Consider the following 23,507-nt stretch of genomic DNA (forward strand, 5'->3'; position numbering starts at 1 on the left):
TTTTTTTTTTTTTTTTTTTTTTTTTTTTTTTTTTTTTTTTTTTTTTTTTTTTTTTTCTTTTTTCCGCATGGCTCGGAGTTCAGAGGGTGGTTGATTGGAAGAAAGGACGAAGACTAAGACAAAACCTCAGAAGGGCGACTCATATACCCCGCCAACACTTAGAATGCCATTGATTGCACTTTCCAGCATCTCCTTTTCTGCCATAAATCTGACGAGCCAACTTGAAGATTGTCATGGTGAACTACAATGATTTCTCCCAGCCATTGCTCAGCCTGGTTTTTCATCTATGTTCATTCTTTGAATCCCACAAACTGAATGTGAAACCCAATTTCAAAGCCGTACTCTTCACTTATCAAGCAAAACCCATGGAAACAGAGTCGTCGTTTGATGATTAGATAATGGCAATGCACAAGTGCTTTGTCTCATTGTGTGCAAATAATCTTGGCCCTATAGCGATGCCCCCATCATATCCTCCGTCTCCTATTTTATCGTTCACAGACCTACTACTGTAAAGATACCACACACACACACACACATACATACAAACGGAGAATTGGGAGAGAAAAAAGAAAGGTAATATAACCGAGTTGAGATGCGCCCTTTGATCATGCGTCATGTCAACAGCGAACCCAAAAAAGGAACCCGCATAACCTCGAAACGCCCACTGCCAAGTGGCTTGAAAATGGCGGAAATTTCCATCCGCCCAGCTTGATCACTCATCTAATTCAGTCATCGAGTCATTAGAAGAGTTCCACGCAACTCCGGTCCGTCCATGATTATGACTTGCGTTCCCAGTGCGTTCCGCACTCACACTGAACACCAAAGCCCGCGCCGATGATATGAGGAAATATCATGCGACTAGTCCTCCTCATAGTTTTCGTCATCACTATCATCGCTCTCATCCCCTGCTTCCTCATCATCATCCCCTAGACCTACGGCTGATCGAGGACGCTTAACTCCTCGCGTGAGTGACTGAGCTTGATGGTGGTAGTCATCTCCAATTTGCATCTCTTCCACCAACGCTGCCCCCTGTGATTCGTTCGCGCCGGCCACAATCTCGTCCCACATTTGCGAGAGGTGGTGGTGGCTTTCTTTGGAAGAGTTTGAGCTTATAGACCGATGCTGGTGCTGGTGCTGACTAGGATGTGAGTGGTATTGATCTTGAAAACGCGCATAATGATGTTGGTGGTGGTGATGGTGCTGCTGCTGTTGATGATGCTGAGACTGGGAATGCTCCTGGTGATGTTCTTGCTGTTCATCAACAGTCACAGGCCAGTGAACCTCCGCACCGGTCGACGTGGCGGGTGTCCAGAGACCATGGTCATCAACCAGCCCCCCGGCAGTGCCATTGCCCTGCCATTGCTGATGCTGCTGCTGTTGTTGATGAGGATTCTGATGAGATGTTTGGTGTAGCTGATGGCTATAACGTCCATCGACCGACCCCGCTCTTGAGACGGGGTTGCTAGATGGATGTGAAGCAACAGCAGAAGTCTGAGGATGTAGATGTTGAGACGTCAACGACGACGTCCTTGCTCCCCATTGCTGAGCACCATCATTAACAGCAGCGTGAGTACTAGCAGCGGCGTACCCCGCTGGTGCCGCTGACCAGGTTGATTCGAACCCACTGGTAGCAGACCAAGTGGACGGTGCGGTGGTGGAAGGACCATAGATATTAGATGTAGCGGTCAAAAACGGATCCGTCACAGTAGCCAGATCACTCAATGAAGGTTGTGGCGGGTTGTGTGCATGTAGAAGATGATGATGACTGGCATGGGAAAGACCAGTATGGGGGGCTGGATGTTGATGGCTGTAATGCAGCTTCTGACTCCCACCACCCGGACCACCCGCGGCATCAAAGTTGTGAGTAAATGAGTTACTCATTGTTGCGCTAGGCGGAGGTGTCTCCAAGCCCGAGTGGGCACTGGCACCACCGTAACTCCCCAATCTTTGCCCTTCATGTCCACCTCCGCCTCCTCCTCCCCTCATGCTATGCTCAAGCATCATCTGGAACTGGGCATCGTAGTCTGTTGCTGCTGCTGCTGCTGCTGCTGCTGCTGCTGCTGCTGCTGCTGCCGCAGAACTAAAATGCGTAGCCCCAGATCCCACAGAGGAGAAGGAGCTCCGGGGATCAGTACCACCGCCCCATGTGGTAGATGTTGCGGCGGTCGAGACCGCAGCCGAGGTGTACACGTCGCCCATTCCGGCAGCGGCGTTCAGGTGTTGCTGGTAGCTGGATGCTGGTGACACGATCAGGTCGCCGGCGCGACCCCCAATTCCGGGCGTGGTTCCCATTGATGTGGAGATGGGCGATGGGACGAAGGTTTCTGTTGCACCTATGCCGTGGGAGGGCCCGGGATAATGGGGGTTGATACTCAGTGAAGTCCTACCGGCGGCGGTTGTTGTGTGACGCTTTGGCCCAATGACTTGTCCGGCAGCAGCGGCTTCGGAACTGCTAAGCAGTGCCTTTTGCTGGTGGTAGGGGCTTGTTGGGTCGAGGACGGTCAGGAAGCGCCAGCTGGTCTTGCCGCTTTGTGCGGTGAGGACCCTACCGGCGCTGTCGAGGCTGTGGATGGTCTCGAATGTCCAAAGGATCACGGCACAGCGGGTCCATTGTGGCTGGTGGCTTGCGGTGCCGGTAAGGCCAACATCCTGCTGCTCGAGAGGAGACTCGGGTGGGCAGGACCAGATCTCTTGGAGCATGGCGATCTGGGGAACTAGTTCCATCTGTGTTGGTTGTCCTCCGTCGCCGCTGACGCTAGATCGGGTGCTACTGGTGCTCTCGGTGTCGTCATTGTCTTCAGAATCTTGAGGTTCTCTCTTCAAAGGAGCGGCCGTTGCCCTTCTCTTGTTGGCCCCTCGCCGCACTCCTGTGAACGGGTGAGCGGGATACTCAGCGCAGTTGGTGAGAGTACGCGCCCATGCGTCAGCTGGGAACGGTACCATGACCCAGTCCCGACGTCGGCGCGCCGAGATGCAATTACATTGATGGTCGTACCCGTCGCAACCGGGGAGGTGCTGGTATTGGATGGCGATCTCGGCACTTGTCTCATAGTATGTTTGCGGCGGCGACTTTTCGCTCACGAAGCTCAACTCGGCCGGGCGGACAAGCTTCGTCTCTACCTTCCACCGGTGGCTGAGTAACTGTGGTTGCTCGATGTTAATCTCAATCCAGGAGTTGAAGTCCGATTGGTTGGGAAAACCTCGCTTTTCCTTCAGCTCCAAGGCGACGTTCATGTGCAAATAGTCGCAGCGACTATCGGCGGCGACGATGGCCTCAAGTCGCTCATGGAGTTTGGGAAACGAGGTCTCCCACCCCCTGCTGACTTCTCTGACAGTGCTGGACTCTACTTGGCGAATTTCCTTCGTAAACTCGTGTAATAGCGAGCCTTTGAAGATCTGCTGCTCCTCCTTGGCCCATTTCTCCTTTTCGAGGTTGCGTTCAAGGTGAGGGTATTCGCTCTTGTCTAGCCTGTCGCCCGTGGTGGGAAGGTATCCGGAGCCGTCACCCCGGACATTGACGTTGGGGTGTGACACGAAGATCCAACATCGTTTGGGCCTAATGGCAATCTGGTCATTCAGTGCAAGGATGTGGGCAAAGTACTCGTAATTGGGCCGCTCATCGGGAAGACGACCTTCTGCCAAGGCAATCAGCACTGGGTTTTTCTTGAAAGACTCGATTTCCTTGAGCTTCGTCGCCGACAAGGGCTGCTTTTTAGCCACCTTGCGTGGTCTGCTCTTCTCCTCTTTCTCATCGTGTCGAGGGAAGAAGAAGTGAACTATGCGCAGGGAGGGCGGGCAAGGGGGGTCCGTTGGTTAGCTTGTGTGCGCGCCACAGGATATACAGAATCTGCACGACAGGAAAGCAAGCACAGGGGGGGAAGCCTGACGGGGCCGGAAAAAGAAATGTTTGCTTGGGCAACTAGATGTAGCGTGCAATGGGGCTAAACAAAGCGGAAGGCTTCAACGAATTCAAACTTACAGCATCGATGATTCAGAAGTAAGTTCTTCAAAACTTGGATGTGGCTCGACACCTGTTTTCGCGTTCTCTTCATCTTCGGGTCCGGTTCGGTTCCGGGCGGCAAGCTGGCACGATACGCTATCCAGAGATACTCAGTAACTAACATGTTCCGACCCCAGAGCTTCGAACGCATCGTGTACTTTCTCTTTCCCATTTGCTGAGGAATAAGCAACATAGCTGGACAAGTAACTGTATCAGCCACCTGGTCTGTACAATACAAGGTTCTTCACAAGATCCTCACCGTCAAGAAACGCATCCTCAAGGACGTCTGGCCATTTCTGGTCCGACTTTTCCTCCTTGCTCTTACTTGCTTGCTTCTTCCTGTAACTGAGGAACTGAGGTGACAAGTAGATTGGGTTGATGGCATGTTCCCTTCTCCGAAGCTGCATCTGATGCCTTTGCTGTAACCCTAGGAATTCGGGGGTGCCATAGGCGGAACTGACAGACTGAGTCGGGACAACGGGTGGACTAGGAATGGAGAGCTGATGATGAGCAAACGTCGACCTTACCAGAGCACCGAGTTGTTGCTGTTGCTGCTGCTGCTGTTGTCGGCGTTGCTGTTCTTCATGCTGTTGTTGGAAATGATGATACTGAGCATTGCCAGCGGACTCGCGCAGAGGCGGTCTTGGTGCGGAGAGGACATGGCGATGATCCAGGATAAAGTCCGACGAAGGCGGGTAACACTGCGATGCAAGCGTCGTGGGTCTGACTGGCAACTCCATGTTTAAAGCACTGGTACAAGGACCACTGGAAAGTAAACGCTTTGGTACTCCCACAGCGGGCGGAAATAAAGAGGAAGAATGCCCGGAAGGAATGACTTGTCGTCAGACGCAAGCCAAAGAGGATATAAAATATGCTAGTACGAAGGGGGGTTAAGCCGTTGAGGCATGGAGGGGAGTGGTCAATATCTTATAAAGGGCCGTCGCCCTTCCCTCGATAACGATCACCAATCCCAGGCAAGCCGTCCTTGGGATGTTTCTTGCAACATGCTGCTCGAGGGCGACTGTCGCCCTGGGTGTTGTCAAACAACTGTTATTGGATCAGCTGCTTGTTGTTACTTGGACAGGACCAACTGGCACGCAAGGGAACCGTACCAGTTGACAAGGGGAAATCTGCAGCACCAGTCAGTCGGTGCCGGCCATCGAACCATAGGCAGAAATGGGAGGACTTGGACCAAGCAGCCCTCACTCAGGCATGCGGCAAAATTACTTTGCACAGTACGGATGTGAGCACGGGAGAGAGTGTGCGTGAAAGGGAATTGGATGCAATAAAGGTGGTTGTCCTAAAAAGGCAGACATGGTTGACAAGGGTGCCGAGCACCTCCTTCACAAGGGAACCGAGACATGATTGCCGCAACCCCGTCCCAAAATCTGAGACCTAGGGAAAAGATTCAATTCTTCATGTGCTTCATACTTCATCTTCATCGTTATCTCCAATGGTGACCTTCGCCCGCCCTGTCCCTGTAAGTTGCTGCAGGGCGACCTTATTAACCTGGGCACGAGTCTTCTTCTCTATCGCAGCGATCTGGTCCTCCGGGTCGATATCCTCCGCCTGCGCGAAATCAATAACAAGACGACGTCCGAGAATATGGGTATCTTTGAGAGAATTAAACGCGTTGAGCGCTTCCTTGGCTGTGGAAAATTCCGCAAAAGCAAAACCGCGCGATGATTGGTTGAACTTCTTAGGAATGCGAAGCGCAACCAACTTGCCATAGGTGCTGAACAGAGTCCGCACTTCCTTCTTCGTGACTTCGAAAGGCAAGTTCTTGACGACGAGCTTGGTGCCTTGGTTCGCCGCCTTCTTGGCCATATCTTCCCGCCTCCGTTCCTCAGCGGCATCGAGACCTCTGTGTGATGCCTTGACGCTAATTTTGTGGGCATCAAGAACCTGACCGTCCATGACCTTGAGCGCAGCCTGTGCCTGGTCCTTGGTTCGGAAAGCCACAAAACCAAAGCCCATGCTGAGCACTTGGCCTGGCTTCTTGGGGTCTGTTTTCGTCTTGACCTTCGCCTGGACAAACCCGTCCAAGTGTTTGAAGGCGTCGGTCAGGCCCTGAGAAGTGGTGGAGAAGTTGAGGTTGCGAACAAACAATGAAGAAGTCTCCAATTGTTCCTCAGCATCGTCTCGTTCCAGCAAATCAGCCACAGACGGCTTCTGCACACCGGCAGGACGAGCGTCAGTGGGTACAGCCACATTGTCGGTAAAGAGACCCTTCGGTCCCTTCTCGAGGAACAGGACGGAATCCTTGAAACGAGAATATGCCTTCCTGGCAAAAGCTGTCCTGCACTGGACAGGCTGTGCGAATTGGACGATGGCAATGGTACCGCTGGGTGGCATGAGGACTCTGAGTACTGTACCATGCTCCTCGAAAAGAGTCCGCAACTCCTCAATTGTGGTGTTCTTGATGTTCTTAACGAGGATGGTGGTGTCGCCCCGCTGTTGTGTCTTGAAGGCCTCAATGTTCACACCATTGGCAGCGAAGTATTGTTTTGCTTCTTGGATGACCGTGGTCTCAGCAACAGCCTGCTTGACAGCAGCTGACGCGTCCGTAGGATCCAGAAGCTCAGCCTTTGACACGCCTAAACGTTCTGCCATTGCCGTGTTCACAGCATCTTGGCTCATGAAGAGAGAGTTCCAGTTGAAGGTGCTAGAAGCAGCCTCAGCCTTCTTCCTCAACAGCTGTTGCTTCTTCAAAGGCAGCTTCGAGAGAGCGAATTCGTCCAGCTTGTTCTCCCTCTTGGCAGCGGCGGGCAGGATGTGGACGATTCGACCTTGAAAGACAGTACCATCTGTCTGGAATGCAGCAAGTGCGGACGCCGGCTTTTCGTAGCGAATCATAGCAAAGCCCTTGCTATGCCCCTTGCTATCTAATGGGACATGCACCTGACGTAGAGAGTCAGCAGGAATTCAAATTGACTATGATCCAAAACAATTTGATAACGATCGACCCTATGATCAGAAACTCGAAGCATCTACTAAAATACCGAGCCCAAATTCACATCATTTGCGTTTGGCATAAGATGTCCCTATCAGGGGTTCATCATAAAGAGGGCGAAAGGAAAGAGGAAAGGAAATGTTGCCGCGTACCTCTTCCAAAGTGCCAAATTTGGCGAAATGCTCTCTGACATCATCCTCGGTGACGGTGTAACTGAGGTTCCTTAAGAAAAGCCGTGATGTCTTTTCAATCAGGCTTATAGCCGACTCGGGGTCATGCGTCGAGGTCGCTGCCATTTCTCTGGAGTCCTCGGCAGGATGTTCCTCTGGCTTTGCCGACGCCGTGTTCTCAACGGACGTGGATGGCACAGAAACAGCTGCAGGGCCAGACGCAGCCGGACGAAGAGCGAAAGCGGCATCCTCTGGGTCGACCAAGTCAAGGAGACGGTTTGTCCTCGAGCGAAGCCAGTCATCATCAGTAGCATCGAGAGACACTGGTGGGGCTGACTCAGACGGTTCAGCGCTTGCTGCAAGAGGGGCGTCGACCATCTCCTGATCGGCAGTGTGTGACTGATTATGAGTACGAGAGGGGATGTCCTCGTATTCATCATCACTTTCACCATCCTCCAAGCCGGCAGGCACAGCTGGTGCCAGGACTTCGTCGACGGTGGTGGGAAGGCCCTCGGCATTGCGCATCTTCTTGGATGGGTGAGCCCCCATGACATCGAGGTACTCCTGGAGTTTCGGATCGGCCTCGTCCAAAACATACAGTTTCCTCTTCGGGGCATCTGGGGCGGCCTCCACTTTAGGTACCGCGGCGGCAGTTACCTTGGTGTTGGGAGGCACAACCTGGGGCGCATTCTTGGGGTCGGCATCTTTCGAAGGACCCTTTGAAGCTGGTTTGTGCTGGGGTTTTGAGTCCGCAATCTGACGGTTGCTGTTAGCATCAGGTTGGGTATTGGCCAGCAGTGCAAGACAGGCTGGAGCATACCGGTTTTGCTATGTCAACTGAAATCCTGGACATGCGAATGAAGGAACGGTTGAAGTATTTGACCGCCCGGGCGGCATCTTCCGCTGACTTGTAGCCGACGAAGCCAATATGGCGGGCTGGGATAAGTTTGACATCGGTGACTTGGCGACCCTCAGCCGAGAAGTGCTTGCGAAACTCGGCTTCGGTGATGGTAGGCGGCAGGTTCTTCACGAAAACTCTCGATGATGACTCCATTGCTGCAGCCTCTGTCTATACACGACAGTTGATGGACCGGAGGCTTGCCGCAAGATCATTCCGTCGAGGGTACCGCGGGACTGCAGATTTGTTGTAGTTGGGGGGATGGAAATCTCGACCAAATTTTTTTCCACGGTCATCCATAATAAAAATTTCCCGGTCCCCACTGCAGCCGCGCTCTTATCTTATCTGCCAGGTGGCCCGGGCGGACCCATTCACTACTAGTACTTAGTGTAGTGTCGGGTACATCCACTGTATTCCATCGCAGTGGATGCGCGGCGCCAGCCCAGTGACACGGTGACATGCCCGGCCCTAGGGTGCACCAGTACCACCCATGGATTCCAGCTGCAGCTTGACAAGCGCCCGTCGCCTGGCGTAATCTTGTTGGACGGCTGCCCTCAGTTAGAACACTTTGTGGATGTTATGCCTTGCATCATGTCGTTGCTCATGTTGTAGCGTCGAAGGGCGGGAGAAAATGTTCCTGAGCGGTATCGCCCTTCTAGAGGTGGTAGGTACCTGTAGGCGATGAAGGGCCCGTTGGTGAGAGCTTGTGCCCTGTGCCGCATGAGCTTCAAGCCCACTGCACGTAAGGTATGGAAGTGGAAGCTTCTACACCACACGCACTTCCTGATCTCCAACTTACAAGGACATAACATACGCTACACCTCAGTCTGTCTGCCATACATAGTTTGAGATCATGCTGGCTTTCTCCACCGCCCAACAAGCAATTATTCTACATGCATCATAATGTGTATGACATCCAATCGAGGTTAAAGGATAGGGATGAATAAGACCCAGCACGGTGCATCTCCTGTCTCCAAGTCTCTAGTCGCAAAATGATGATTCGCTCGATGTCCACCCTAGCGAGTCTCTAGCCAGGCACCTCACTTGACGAACCGGGGCGTCACATCCAGTTCAAGTTGACTGCAACATGGAAGGAAAGAACCAACTGCCAAATCTTGTAGCCCGGTACAGGTACCTAGGTACAACGCAAGGTACCTCTGCGTACTTCCCGTCAGGGCGCCTTGCCGCCCTGCCCCTGCCGCCTTTTCTGACCGCCCACACCTATCTCTCTACCTACGCTTTGAGTCCATCCCAAGCACAACTCCGTCCGACACGAGAAACATCCAGTCCCTTCATCCAACGAAGTACCCGACCAACCACCTGCTCTCTCTGCTGATCGTCTATCGACTCCGTACCATTTCACAAACTCGGCGCCGGCCTGTACCTTTACGATCCATCTGCAAACCCCACCACAAGGAAGAAAGGAAGCCAGAGGTAGGCATCCCGCACCACCGTTTTCGGGCACCAGTGTCTCTTTGCCGCCAACATCACACAGGCTTGTTTGCACCTATCCTACCGCATGTTGTCAGACCCCTAGTTGGGCATGGGCAGGTAAACAACAGGGATCACATGGTGTTACCCCCTTTCCCGTCTCCTCATATATACCAACCCAGTCCACAATCACCTCTCTACCGGACTGTAACTTGAGCCTCAATTAAGCCATCTTGTGGTTAATCCTTGACATTGCAGATTATCTCGGCTCCCTTCGAATAACAAACCCCACCGCATCTACGAACCTCCTAACGGTTATCTCCGTACTACCCCTACATCATCGCAACCATGGGCGGCGACGAGCTCAAGGAGAGCATTTCCCCTGCTCCCAGGGAGAAGTTGGAAGGTGAGCTACCCATGATACGGGCCCTTCAACGGGGCTGTGCTATCCGCACCTGAAACGAGGACATGAGCTGACGAGATGTTTGTGCTGGACAGCCCAGATCAAGAGTGCCGATATGGTAAATCGCAACCCTTGACGAACGATCACGCATGACGAACGGTGCCAGTCAAGATGCTGACGCAGGCGTACTTCTGATCAGACCGAAGATATGCAGCAAGAGGCCGTTGAAGTTGGTATGTGCCCTGGAGAACGACAATGGAGCAACTTCAAGTACAACCGAACCTGACGAGACAATTTCTAGCCCAGGAGGCCATGGCCAAGTTCACCGTTGAGAAGGATATTGCACAACACATCAAGAAGACGGTATGACCGTATCCATCTAGCGCCACTACAAACGGACTAGGGTTCGGCTCAATCCTTGTGATGGGATCGCCTGGCTAACGGAGAGCGTATGACAGTTTGATGAGCGCAAGGGCCCAACATGGCATTGCATTGTAGGCCGTAACTTCGGCAGCTTCGTCACTCACGGTATGCAAGGCCTTCCCTTCTTCACAGTCCAGTCCATATCTTTATTCTCCCTCTCAGCCCAGCCCTCCACGGTCCAAGATGTCTGGGGTTCGCCATCTGCGCCTGAAGTCGCAAACTGCAAACGCGCAACCACCACCATGATTGTCGTCAAATTCGACAGCTGGGTTCCAGCAAAATAATACATGTTTTGGACGTGTTCAGCTGACTTATACCTCTTTGCCCTTACCGCAGAGACCAAGCACTTCATCTACTTCTATCTCGGCCACTGCGCCATTCTTCTCTTCAAGACCCAGTAGGGGCGCGACCTCTTCCGCCGTTTTGTTTCCAGGTTGTAAAAGAAGAAAGAAGGCAGAAAGAAAGCAGCACCAGCAGCAGCAGCGTCGTCATCAGCATCTTCAATATTGCTTCATCGCTGTCCCAACGGTGGCCTGGTTTCAACCACGGTTCATGAGATCCTCGCCGTCATCTCTATCTTGTGCTGCGATTTTTTCTTGGTTTTGGCTTTTCTGAGAGCGACAGGAAATGCAACGGCGGGCGCCCCTTTAACTTAGTAGGCCATCACAGGACTAAAGGGGCGTTGACTGTCATGTCCAAAGGGGAGATTCATCACAAAAGTGGGCCATATTGATACATATCACATACAGCATTACTATACCATATCTTAGTACCATACCATATCACCAACGTTTACGAATAATCAAGATATCTTCATGATCATCGGGCTTAGACCACAAGGAGGGTGATATCAGCCGGGAGGGGGGAGAGGGTCGGAAAGAGAATAGAGGAATGGATGGGGCTCACAAAGAGAACTTTGCGAGTGTCTGCATCTAGAGAATCGATCTTTGACCAAAGCATGCAAACTGAAGACGTTTGGTCATGCAAGAAGACAAGGAAAGACAGCATAAGACGACCAAGTTGAAGCTTCCGGCTTGGTGTCAAGCATCTGGTCAAGCTTTGTTGACGCATGGTAGGAAATTTTCTTGGTGAACTTCCCAGTCGCCATTGCCCACCTTTGTAGTATACCACTGAAGATGCCATCGACTATCCACACAGGCGTCTAGCGTAGTGCTTGATGCGATCGAAGAAGAGAAGCGTATGTGATGTCTGTTCAGATCTTTTGAGTTCCAACACTTTCTTTCACACCTGAACCTGACCCGAGTGAGTCAAACGGACGCGGCATTATCCCACTCATGGTCTTTGAAAAATATATCTTAATCTTTAGATGATGTGTCTTGCTTTGTGAACGGTGCAACATCCATTCTTCTTCTTTTTCTTCTTCTTTTTTTTTCTTTTCTTTTTAGGGAAGGCCAACAAGAGCTCCAAATATTCCCTGTTCAACCCCTGGCCGAAGAAGCGAACTAACAAACAAACCAGTGTCATTCATATTGTATGATTTCTGGCCTTCACTTGGCAGTCGTCTTAGCAACATCCTCCTCCATGCGCTAAGTATCCTATCCGTCACGATCGTAGACCTATATGCATGCTCGCACACAGAACACAGACCGCAGTATAGATGCCAGACATACATTCACGTGCAAACACTACAGCCAGTAAACTGCTGAAGTCTCTCAGCTTTGTTTCCTTTGATTTTGCTATGCTATGACGAATTCCTCAAACGGTCGACGGCAAATCTGTCCGTCACCCTACTAAGCAATATCAAATACAATGAACGCTGATCGCCAACAAGCTGTTTTGGTTGATCAAAGTGTCCTTGCAATATGGGCAGAACTGCGACAACGCAGTACATATCTGTCCCGTCTGTATTGGTACCTTCCATAGGTAGCTAAGCTTGCCATCATGTCTCGCACTCAAACCATCATGCCATCTGTCAAATCAAAGATGAGCAAAGACGATTCTCATGAAACTCTCTCTCGCGCTTTCCCTGCCTGCTTATCAGCATAAAGGGACCTAATATAATCAAACGCCCAATTCCCCCATCCCCATCTTAAACTCTCATGTCAGTTCCCGATCTTATGCTCGTCAAGTGTGATGATCCATTGCAATCGCAAGAATAAAAAGACTCCAGAAGACAAAAGCCGCAGAATTCAGGACTGGGAAATGTAGTACATCCATCCATCCTTCCCTCCTCAAATTGGTATCCAGGTCTACATCTACCAGGAATAGCGCCTGAGTGTCGCCCAGTAGACATTTTCTAGACCAAAGAGCACGGCAAGAATAAAAAAAAAAAAAAGATAAAAAAAAAAAAAGAGACTGCGAGTTAAAACTAAAGCCAAACCCTGAAAAGCCAAACCTGCTAGGCCCAACCATTGGGTATTTTTGAATGCCTGCGCCATGCCTTTGATGCTTCGTAAACTGAAGAGTAGAAAGACGGCCTTTGAATCCTGCTTCTTCCAATATTCCGGCAACTACCAGAAAGACGGTATGTAGGCCATGACCCGGAAACAGGATAGAGAAAGAAGAGAAAAATGAAAGGCTAAAAAAAAAAAGGAAAAAGAAAAAGGGTTGCCATCATAATATACCCGTTTGAATTGCTGTTCCATAAGTCATGTGGACCCTCTGCCACTTCTTGCGAACCCTGTGAATAGGCTCCTGGAGTGAAACCAAACGCCAAAGTGTTGTCTTCCATACCTTGAAAACTCCTCTAATGTGCAGACCTCTTGGCAATATTATGTGGAGTTGTACCCATCCTCCTCTGTAGATTGTTCGTCTTGATCCTCTCCCAAGTTCTTCCTCGCCTCTTTCTGTCGTGTTTTCCATGGGGCTCCTAGTCATTCTCCAACGTGACAGCGCTGTAGATTTCCTTCTTCTCAATCTGAAGTCGAGCGTGCATTCGCATAAGACTCTCCACCTTCTCTGATGAAGGGTCTTCCGCACTACTGACCTCACGGTGCAATGCCTCGTACCGGGTATATGCGCGTTTGAACTTTTCGGCCCTGCTGAGGAGATCTGGGTCGAGGCGTGGGCGCTTGGAGCCGATATTGCCGGATGCATAATCGGACGGCGCAGGACGTTTCTTGCTTCTAGATCCAACGTCTCCATTGACACTGCCGGCATTGCTGCTTGCGCTACTAACGATAACCTCACGGTCACGCTCGCGCTCGCGCTCCCGTTTCTGAGGCCTCGATACGATGGCCCGGCGATCTTCCTCGTTATCCGACGCGTTGGTAAGCGGAGATGAGGCCAATGGCGAAGATTTCTGGGGACTGGCAAACTTGCCCTTTGCAAATGTGCTGCCAGATTTAGTCGTAGCGTCAGGTCTTGCTTTGGGCTTTGGCACTGGCTTGACACGCTGGCTAAGCGGAGTTCCGGAGCTGGAACTTTCGTCGTCCTCTGGATCCCGCGGGCGTTTCGACACCATCGGCTTGGTGGTTTTGGGAATGGGTTGAGCCCGAATTGTATCTCTGGTCTCCTCCACCTTCTTCTTCCCAACAGCTCTGATCGGAGCGGCCTTTGGCTTCTGTTTAGTCTTTGGGCTTGGGGCCTCAATTGATTTTGCTGCTGTCTTGTATTTCTCCACGGGAGGACCAGACTTCTTAGTACCAGGTGCAGGCGCAGCAACTCCTTGAGTCCTTCCTAAGCTCTTCGAAAGAGGCACTTCGTCTTCGTCTGAATCGGAATCCGTGATGATCTCCTTGGAAAGAATGCGCCCCCCCTTAGCGGCAGGACCCTTTGACCCTGTGACCTTTGTAGGAGCCACCTTCGGTGAGGCCATCCTAGGCGATGCCACCTTTGAAGCTGTTGCCTTGGCAGCACTCGGCCTGCCCGGCTTTTTGGCATTTGCGATTGCTGTGGCAAGACGCTTGGCCTGCGCAACCGAAGCCGACACTTTCTTCTTGGTCACGCCTGTCTGAGAGTTGGACCGCGACATCGGCTCTCCCTTCTCCGTCTCTGCACCGCTAGGGCTGGCAGTTCCTGTGATTCGGTTTGGGGTCGGAACGGTTTGACTGTTCTTGGCGATAGTGGCATGAAGCTTGCTCAGGCAAATACCCTTTCCGCGTTCTCCCTTGGGAAGCAACTTCTGCCACAGCGGATCCGAAATACCCAACCGCATGCGATCATACTGTTTGATGGCGTTGTCGATCGCTTTTTGGCGGTCTTCGTCCGTGGCGTAGGCATACTCAAAGACATCCAGCTCTTTCCAATACATTTTCTTAAGAACCCATTTTTGCTCATCCGAGTCAAAGTCAGCCACCTTGTTGAGAATCGGGTGGAATTCTTGCTCATCTCCGTCGTATCTCTCAAGAAGTTCCTCGAATGTTAGGTTTTGGGCAGCAAGCTCGTGGATGATGGGGAATTTCTGTTGCTTCAATCGGTCACCAGGGCCGTTACTGGTAGGACCCAGGGAAGGTGAACCAAGCCCACTCAACGCAGGACTGACAGAAATCGACCGAGACGAGCCATTGGTCTGTGACCCCAGGAGTCTTGCCTTGCCGGGGTTGATTTTGGCACCCTTTTTGGAAGGCAGTCCCTCGACGATCAAAGCGCTAGAGACCATGTTAGTCACAGGCTCACGAGTGGTTCACCTTGGGAACACGTACGAGTTCTCTCGCTTATCTGCCTCAACCTTGGCGAAGGAATTCTTTAGGTTTTCGACTGCCCCTTCGATACCGTTGGAAGGTTTGGTGGTTTGAGTCGCCTTGCGAGCCTTGGCCCTTTTGTAGTAGTCAAAGATTGACATGACTGGTCCCAAGACTCGTTGACCTCTAGTTGGCTTGTTTGGGTTGGTGTAGAACAACTCGTAGTCCACTGGTTCTGTTAAAAGCTCGGGCTGGAGAGGTACTTCCTGATCTTCAATGAGGATTGCCTGGCGTGAAACGGTTAACGGTGAGTAAGTAATGAGGATAGGTGGGGAGGAGAGCCGACAGAAGAGGCGCGGGGTAGGACGGCAACACAACAATAGACTGAACAGCTATTGAGTATTGAGCATGTTCTGGGTTTGGGGTAGAGACCGAGGCGCTCTTGAGTGGCAGGTACAATAGCAATAGACCATGCATTTGTTCCTGAAAAATCTGAGGGCAAGGTGACGAGAGGCTCAACAAACTTACCGGATCGTCACTCAGTGACAACTGAAGCTTGCCCCCATTCTGTGCGCTCTCAATCATCTGCGCAACGAGTTTAGCGGACAAGGGCACCGCAAATGCGTGCGTCGATCGCCGAGCTGCTGCTTCGGTCGGACCTTCAAGGAGAAGGCCATTGTCGGGTATTGCCAACGACATCTTGGATAGATTCACTCGAGCACAAATGCGCGTCCACCACAATCCCTCCTCTTGTCTTTCGTCTTTCCTGCTACAGGCTCTCTCCTCCTTCGCTACTCCTATGTGTATGACCCGATACTAGATACGGCGGGGTTCCCGCACTGGAGCGGTGGCTTGAGGTCTTGTGCGGAAAGTGACAATTGTCCAGCGCCAAAAATTGTGACGGATTTCTGAGGATCGCCGAGTGTCGTATGGTACGGTATAGTGGTATACTCAATGAGCGGATGAGCAGGGTGTTGGGTTTCGCTTCATCGTCCTCGCGTGGACTCGTTGGGCTTGGGACCAGGGGGTCGATCGTCGTCGGATGTGGTAAGATGCGACTTGAACAAGCACTCGGGGTGTTAGACTTGATTTTTTTTGTTTTTTTTTAGAAGAGCCGATAGGCGAGAGCAAGGGAAGATTCAACGTCAACGGCCCGGGAAGTTGCAAGGAAGAGAATGCAGACGGTGAGGGTGCCGTGCTCTCGGATGAAAAGGGCGGCGTGAGGGGGAATGACAACAGCGAACCTTCAAGGCTAACACAAGCGAGAACGGGGCGGAAGCCGTAACCGAAGTCGAATTACCTAGTGACAAGGCGCACACAAGAGAGGCAGAGGCGAGGCACCCAAGAGTGACAGCAACTGGCCCTGGACGACAGCATCAGTCGACGACAGGCAGGCGAGCGAAAGGAGGACGATTTGACTAAAGCACGGCGTAACGTGGAAGAGAACCCGGCCGACGAGAACGTGAACCTGGCAGAGGGAGGGCGGAGGTCAAGGACGGGAGACAGGTTGGGAGTGGAAGCGAAGTGGTGAGAGTGGAGAATGGAAGTGGTTGCAGGAGGATAGGTACCCACCCTGTTCACAGAAGGGTAGGTACCTCTTACCTAGTGTGGAATACTCACAGCAGGGTTACACTACACTTTTGGTGTACAAGTGCTGAGAGGTGCCCTGGTCCTACTGGGGCGTCCGGGGAGCACGGGGTGCACGGGGTACCTCGATGGATCTCCTGCTATGATCGAAAGTGTACATGGAACGGGCGGATGGGAACGAAACGAAGTGGAAGTAACTCAAAAGGCAGGAATCACGCTAGCCTGGGTGGGCTCACAACGACCGGACAGTGTAAAGTATTTTCCCTCACTCCATCGGTAGAGGTGCAATGTGGGCAGTGGTACTTTCCCTTGGGCTGGCTGGAAATAGCCTAACCGCAGCGCTTGCGACATACACTACAACGGACCACCTCATCCGTCCTTTGTTGTCGGCCAGTCGTGATCAGGGCCGCGGCTCTCACAACCCTTTATTTCACCCTAAACTTGTGCCTCTTGCGATTGAGTATGGTTTGGTTCTTTTTGCTGCGGCAATCTGGGATTGCTGCCAATCTGCTGTTAATGGCGCAAAGGCAAATGACGCAACACAAGGCTTGATGTGACTGGCGCAAACCAGAGGACAAGCAAAAGCAGAAGTATATTCTAGAGGTGGAATTCCACTTGGTCCGGTACAGTTGAACGACCCCTACGTACCTCTAGTGATATGGTCTGACGGGAGGTAAGGCGGTATCGCCAGGTACACGGTGGGCCGCCCCATTCAATCCTCACTGCATTGTCCAGCCACGAGCCACCTCAGCTCAGGGCACCGCCGGGCAGCACACCCACGGAGCCACGCAACAATAGAGCTGGCGATGCGCGAGGTGGGCCACAGCACCTGCACTTCTTCCCTCCTGTCTGACGCTTCCCCTCTTGCTGCGCAAAGTCCTCTCTAAGTCAAGGCTTCAAGCCATTCACAAAGAGACGGGAGAGAATCACTCACCACTCTTGGCCAAGCGCCATCTCGTGTCTGACAGGGGACAGGGGTTGCGGGTGAGCAGCAACTTGCATGCGCCAGAGCAGCTCAAAGCCCGGCATCATGCCCGCATTTGCGAATCGACACAGAAAAGAACAAGAAGGAACAGCCATGTTCTTCATGTCAAACTCACGCCTGGCGCTGTTCTCTTTCGTCGACTTTTGGTTTCTTTGCTATGAGTAGTATTGGCTATATATGCATGGTAGGTAGCGGAGCACTAAGGCCGGTATATACCGGGCCTGTCGTGAAGGATACGACGATACCAAGGAACGGACAATGGTTGCAAGAAGTACGTGCGTACCCTTTGGGTCTTGGGCCATCCCAATTGAGGGATCTTTCCTCGACGTGGGCTTGCAGGGCGAACGACCGGAACTTGTGTTCTACACCAGTTTGGACTTGCGAATGCTACCCAACCGCCGTCCACGCTCACGTTCGATGGATGTCCTGATCAGCTCTTCCGTTGTGCGGGACGGGGGTACGGCTATCGCTTCCTCCGCTGATCCTTTTGCATGTTAACGTAACACCCACACGTTGATTTTGACTTTGGAATCCCCCTAAGAAACCATCGACGATGATCAAGTCAACAGCAGCTCCGAGTCGCAAGTTGGCCAGCGAGAATTACCAAGTCATACGGACGCCGGCATTTTTTGCCTTTCTGAAGCACGAAGCAGCTGCTTCGCTTCCTGTTAGGCCGGTTCTACATGCCCTTGCCTAGCTCACTCCGCACATCTCCCAGGCAAGCGTGGTCTGACTGTCGACCTTTGAGCCTAGAGCACCATCCATATGGGTCTCGCGGTGATGCACATCAGTTTTGCCTCTTTGCTCCAACACAAGGTGCAAAACACAATGGAAAGCATCGATGGTGGATAGAGGTATTTTACTTAAAACGCCTACAACGTACTGCAACGGCCTTTTAAAACTGTGCAAGTTGCTTGTGGCTCTGGCCTTGCCCGGCCGCCAAGTTTCATCGCGGCTCTGTACCTATTTTGGCTCGCCAAGTTCCAGAGGGCCCACTGCAGCCAACTAAGGGCGTGTTTGGATACTCTGAAATGGGGCTCTGAAACGTTATTCTGAAATGGCATTTCAGAGGAAGTGCACAGACCCTTCTGAACCAGATTTTGGCAATGAATGCCAAGACCGAGAGCTCCCATTTGATCCCATTCAGAGTGACATTTCAGAGTGCCGTTTGGTATTCCCCAACTCTGAAATTCTCACATTTATTTATCTATAATCAATTAAATCTTCTTATATACCTTCTTTCATATCTTCTTATATACCTTCTCACTTTTTCTTTTTTAAAATAAAAGTATAGTTGCTGTTGTAGTTGATTAAAGGTAGAGGTAGTGATGAGGGTTGTCACGTGTTGTCAAAGATGTGTGGAATTTCCAGTTCAGAGCGACATTTCAGGAGCCTTTTGGGCTCTGAACGAAAAAGACGGACTTCAGAGTAATCTACGGTTTCTGATTGGCTCAAAGTCAAAAGTGGAGACGCCCATTTCAGAACCCCAGTTTTCCAGCAATTTCAGAGCCAGTCCATTTCAGAGCGCTCCCAAACAGCGCTCTTAAATTTTCGACTCTGAAGACTTCAGAGCCCCATTTCAGAGTATCCAAACACGCCCTAACTGTTGAGGCCTCTGAATCACGGCGCTTTCAAACTTGCGTGGAAATTGGCAAAACCCCTTCGCGATTCTGTCACCACGAGAATGGCGAGTAATCTATTGTAACTACGCTCTCAATAATCCAATGCCATATCAACCCAGCATCTTTTAGTTATGATACCCTTTTCCTCATACTTGATTCTTCATGCTGACGACGAGCACAAGTTCGCATCTCACTAGATAGTGGGGTATCTCTACACTACTAGTGTAAATAGTAGTAGGCTCACAGCAAGGAGCTTCTCTTCATTAGGCCCGGAACCCCAGCCGATCCCGCTTTCGGGGCAATCCGCTCCAAGCGATGAAAATCATCCGCCCATTCACACACACACAATACCCGCCGACCAGTGACATCGTGCTGTGCCGCGGCACCGATCCCTCGCAACCCAGATCCCATTGATCTAATACAATGCTCTGAGAGATGACCCTCGAGAAGCAATTTGGGAACGATGATGAGAACTCTTTCACTTCAAGTTGAATATTCAGCCGTGTATACTATTGAGAGGAATTGGGATGGCCTCCGCGAGGCTCGCAAGTGCCCAGGACAGAGAGTGGTTGGCGGCGTTCTGTTGCGGCGAGACTCGTAGTTCAGGGCTGCAGACATGAGGCAGCAGCCGGCACCTTAACGCAAAATAGCCGACTGGTAAGTGAGTCGTGGGCGTTCTCAACTCCGGAGGGTTTTATCAGCAAGCCTTTCCGCTGTAATCGCGCAAGAGGCGTTTTTCTTTTTTCTTTTCCTTGTTGTTGGGTGGAGGGATCGGCTTTTTAATGGCCTGAATATCAATCAAACTTTAATGATATTCTCCGCGCTTGAAAATCCATGGGGGGTTTAGATTGGACCTGTCGTTGATGCGCTAATTGCCTATTCTGCTCACGCGGCTATGCCATAGTCTCAGTCTCTTTATACAAATCTAAAGAAACATACATGGCCGGCGGAGAATTACGTCAGTCCGGGTTTGTGAAAGTGTCCACCTTGAACCTACACAGTTAAGCAATACTCCATATCGCTGCTGCCCTGGCGAGTCCCTGGCTTCTTCTGTCAAACCGCGCAGTCCCTCACAACAACCAATGTCAGGCTCGCCTAATCAGTAGAGGTCAACTAGGTAATCGAAAGTTGAAACAAATCTCAAACAGATTCACAAATCGCTATCCCGGGTTCCGAGTCGTTCGCGCGAGAAGTGATGCCCGGGCAGACAAGCGTGCGCCGTAGCTATTTCTACTTACCTGTGTCTCAACTTCAACGCAAGCGACCTCCCTGCCAATTCAAGAAACACTGAACCACGCAGTTCTAGCTACACCGCATACCTAACCACGACCCAACCACCGTAAGGGCCCACGAGTTAGTGTTCCCCCAGGTCCCTAGAGGTAGTCAATCATTCAGAAATCCCGCGACACCCAAAGGGCTAAGGGCCAAGGACAAGTCGATGAACGATGTGCCCGGTGTGCCGTGTGCCGTGTGCCCGGAAACGTACAGCGCAGCAGGACGATATGACACGCTTCTACCTACCTCACGTAGGTATACAGAAGGCAAGCCCTTTGGTTAAAAACGGGGGAGCCGAGAGGGCAGTGAGCTCCTGGCTCACTGGGTCGCACAGCAGCATCTCTACAAGGCACCACTCTTCCAAGTGCCAGACAGGAGGAAGTGGTTGAAACTGAATCGAGATATATTACTCCGGTTAAAGACTATTTGGCTCATCGGTAGTGGTCGTGGCGGCTGACGTTGAGGACCGGCGTTTGGGAAGACCCTAACCTATGGGACTTGACTCCAAGAGGAGAAGGATCGGGTAGAAATGGAGGGTGACCACCCCCTTCTATCCCTATAGCGATGATGGTATGGTCCGAGTGTCTGGCATAGCATACATACGCTTTACCTAGATGTACAACACGCCGGTGCCGCAACCTCGAGTTGTGCTTGGGTAGTGAGCTTCAAAAAGGGAAGGCGTTTCACCCGGTTCGTCGCCTATCTCGCGCTGTGGAATCGTGCCTGTGGCTTGCTATTTCATGGTGGATAGGTAGGCAAGACGGCGAGCGGAAGGGCTGACTGGTAAGGCAAGAAAAACAATCATCTGATCTGTCATGTAACGTAAATACTTCTGCGCAGCAGAAACGACAACCCTACTTTGGGTATCATGACAAGTTGCAAGTTGACTGGGTATATGCGGGTATGTTAACCCTCCAGATTGCCGTGAACCGATTCTCTGCGTGTCTTGCCATCCTAGGATGGACCAGAATGTTGAAGAGCGATGATTGAAGGATTTGCTTGTAGTAGTATACACTACAGCATTGCCTTGTTCATATCACTTTCCTTTGCCAGAGCCAACTCATGTCATCTGTTTACCTACATGCACCAATCACAGAGGCATGATCACCGTGTGATCGTCTTGACAGTGTAGCCCAGGATGTTACCTATGTATTGCCTGGTACACCATTGGGCTTCTAGGATCATTTCGACTTCTCCAACGGCACATCACCGCAGTTGCGTGCTGATTCATCGCCATTGCCGGCTTTCCCCTGTCGTTTCACCAGGTACTTGGCACTGGGTGGTATAAGGGGTTTAGCTTGCATAACACATTTTCACATACTGCATCATCTCACGTTTATATCTCCAAGATGTAACCTAGGTAGGCGTGGTGTCAGCGTTCACCACATCATGTGCTTGTAAGAAGAACGAGCATCAAAGGGTAGACGACTACGGAGTTGCTCGAGTTGCAACAATGCGTGTCATTTTTCCAGCAAAAAGTGATATTCATTTACATGCGGTATCTTTTCCATCGCTGCATATGTAAATGTTCCCTGGAGTTTCCCTGTTTCGGACAAAAGCCTGGCTTGGTCGTTGCAATGAGGTCTTCCGCCCCCACGAATTGTATGTCCCACCGTCTCACTCTTCTCTTGGCTATAACTGACTGATAGCTCCCGTGTGGCAAAGCTGTTTGGTATCTCAAAGGGAAATGTACTGCCTGTTCTTTGGGAAACAACTGCTTCGGTTGGAAAGGCTAAGAAAAAAATAGGCAGGAATCATGGTATTCGTACGCCATAGCGCACATCCCATTTGACTGTCAAGCCTATTCTTGTCAGACTCGTCAGGCGTGAATATTGCTTTTACTGTAACCTGACTTTAAGGTCGTATCTAGTGAGTGCTTGCACATACTTCCTTGACAAGCTGATACGTTCATGTAGTACACATCATATAATAGAAACTAAAATTATACAGGCAAGTGACAACCCAGGGCAAAGCAGAGCGGAACGTGTTCAGAGAACATGTTCGATTGAAGAAACGAACATCGTACTACATGTTACGGCTCAACCGTTCTGGCAAACTACGTTGTCATTCATGGCTATGTCGGTTGTTGTTCCCGGTGTGTTTACTCTCTTGAAACCGATTGAACCGCTTCTACTTCCGGGACATGTTCCCAACTCGCGCGTGGTCTTAATGAGAACCATGCCATGTGCTCTTCCCATTTGCGGTCATCAAGTGGATATACCTAGAGGTAAGGCACCGATCAGTCTCTCGCTTAGGTAGTTCCTGGGTTGTTGTCGTCACTGGCGCAACACTTGTTCCCGTTCCTAATCCCAAGCGGATCACTGTGGTTAATTCACCCCTGCTTCCCCGCGATTTCCCCTTGTCTAGCTTGGAGTTTAGCGCCCATTTTAACGGGGGTGGATTGTCAGCGCCGGATCGTAGGAGAAGCTTAGCGGAAGCAAAGATGGCAAGATGTGATCGTAAGATACGATATATATTCCTGACTCGACCTTTCTTAGGATGTAGGTCGACTGTCCTTACCGTCAGTCTCCCTACTGGAAGTGCGGCATGGGAGGGGGTGGGTAGGTGGGTAGCATTATATACCTCTCCTAGCATGCGTGTCTTACCACGTACGCTCTACATTTTCCTACTTATCTATTGTGTACCTTGCATACGTATGTCTCGTGCGTTCTTTTCCGGAGTCGAAGTGGGCTTCGTTAGTCATTTGACCGACGAGATAGTCTGGCATTTCTTCATCTTGGTTTCCTCACGATGATTGTGAAGCTTATAGCTTGACCGACCATCTGTCATTCCCTCCATGGTGCACCGTAAATGTGTTTAGTAGAGGTGATGGCGGGCATCAGACAGAAGTTCTTCGACTCTTCACTACATGTGATCAATTTGGAAGTCAGGATACATAGTTGACGGAAGGGGAGCACGAGTGAAATTGGAGTATTGAACCGGGGACCTGGACTTTCTGCGGGAAGAAGACATTCACCGATCTGCGGCCGCCAAGCCAGAAGTGGACCAGTATCGGCTCCACTTTGATCTTTGGTGAGATCCCGGGCGATGGCCGGGGGGGGGGGGGGGGGGGGGGGGGGGGGGGAAACCAACCCCCCCCCCGGGGGGGGTTTTTTCCCCCCCTTTTTTAAGGGTTTTTTCCCCCGTTTTTTTGAAAAATAAAAAACCCTTTAAAAC

At 51.3% G+C, this 23,507-nt stretch overlaps 4 protein-coding genes across 4 annotated transcripts; 1 reads left to right on the plus strand and 3 right to left on the minus strand.

Moving 5' to 3' along the window:
- Nucleotides 1-858: 858 nt before the first annotated feature.
- Nucleotides 859-4,740, minus strand: NEUTE1DRAFT_91980 (uncharacterized protein; the record flags this gene model as incomplete). The annotated part of the gene is made up of 3 exons (XM_009858369.1): nucleotides 859-3,776; nucleotides 3,980-4,195; nucleotides 4,326-4,740. 3 exons carry the CDS (start codon nucleotides 4,738-4,740, stop codon nucleotides 859-861), a joined length of 3,549 nt encoding a protein of 1,182 aa, XP_009856671.1.
- A 572-nt stretch (nucleotides 4,741-5,312) lies between these two features.
- On the minus strand, nucleotides 5,313-8,177 carry NEUTE1DRAFT_73283 (uncharacterized protein; the record flags this gene model as incomplete). Its single annotated transcript, XM_009858370.1, has 3 exons — nucleotides 5,313-6,901; nucleotides 7,106-7,879; nucleotides 7,944-8,177. 3 exons carry the CDS (start codon nucleotides 8,175-8,177, stop codon nucleotides 5,426-5,428), a joined length of 2,484 nt encoding a protein of 827 aa, XP_009856672.1.
- Nucleotides 8,178-9,314: 1,137 nt separating this feature from the next.
- On the plus strand, nucleotides 9,315-11,099 carry NEUTE1DRAFT_96970 (uncharacterized protein; the record flags this gene model as incomplete). The annotated part of the gene is made up of 7 exons (XM_009858371.1): nucleotides 9,315-9,455; nucleotides 9,711-9,858; nucleotides 9,951-9,973; nucleotides 10,055-10,088; nucleotides 10,157-10,218; nucleotides 10,314-10,383; nucleotides 10,615-11,099. 6 exons carry the CDS (start codon nucleotides 9,801-9,803, stop codon nucleotides 10,677-10,679), a joined length of 312 nt encoding a protein of 103 aa, XP_009856673.1.
- A 1,972-nt stretch (nucleotides 11,100-13,071) lies between these two features.
- Nucleotides 13,072-15,560, minus strand: NEUTE1DRAFT_73285 (uncharacterized protein; the record flags this gene model as incomplete). The annotated part of the gene is made up of 3 exons (XM_009858372.1): nucleotides 13,072-14,828; nucleotides 14,883-15,148; nucleotides 15,390-15,560. The coding sequence occupies 3 exons, from the start codon at nucleotides 15,558-15,560 to the stop codon at nucleotides 13,109-13,111; spliced, it is 2,157 nt and encodes a 718-aa protein (XP_009856674.1).
- Nucleotides 15,561-23,507: the final 7,947 nt, after the last annotated feature.

Source organism: Neurospora tetrasperma (genome assembly GCF_000213175.1).
Source record: "Neurospora tetrasperma FGSC 2508 unplaced genomic scaffold NEUTE1scaffold_81, whole genome shotgun sequence".
NCBI lineage: Eukaryota > Fungi > Ascomycota > Sordariomycetes > Sordariales > Sordariaceae > Neurospora > Neurospora tetrasperma.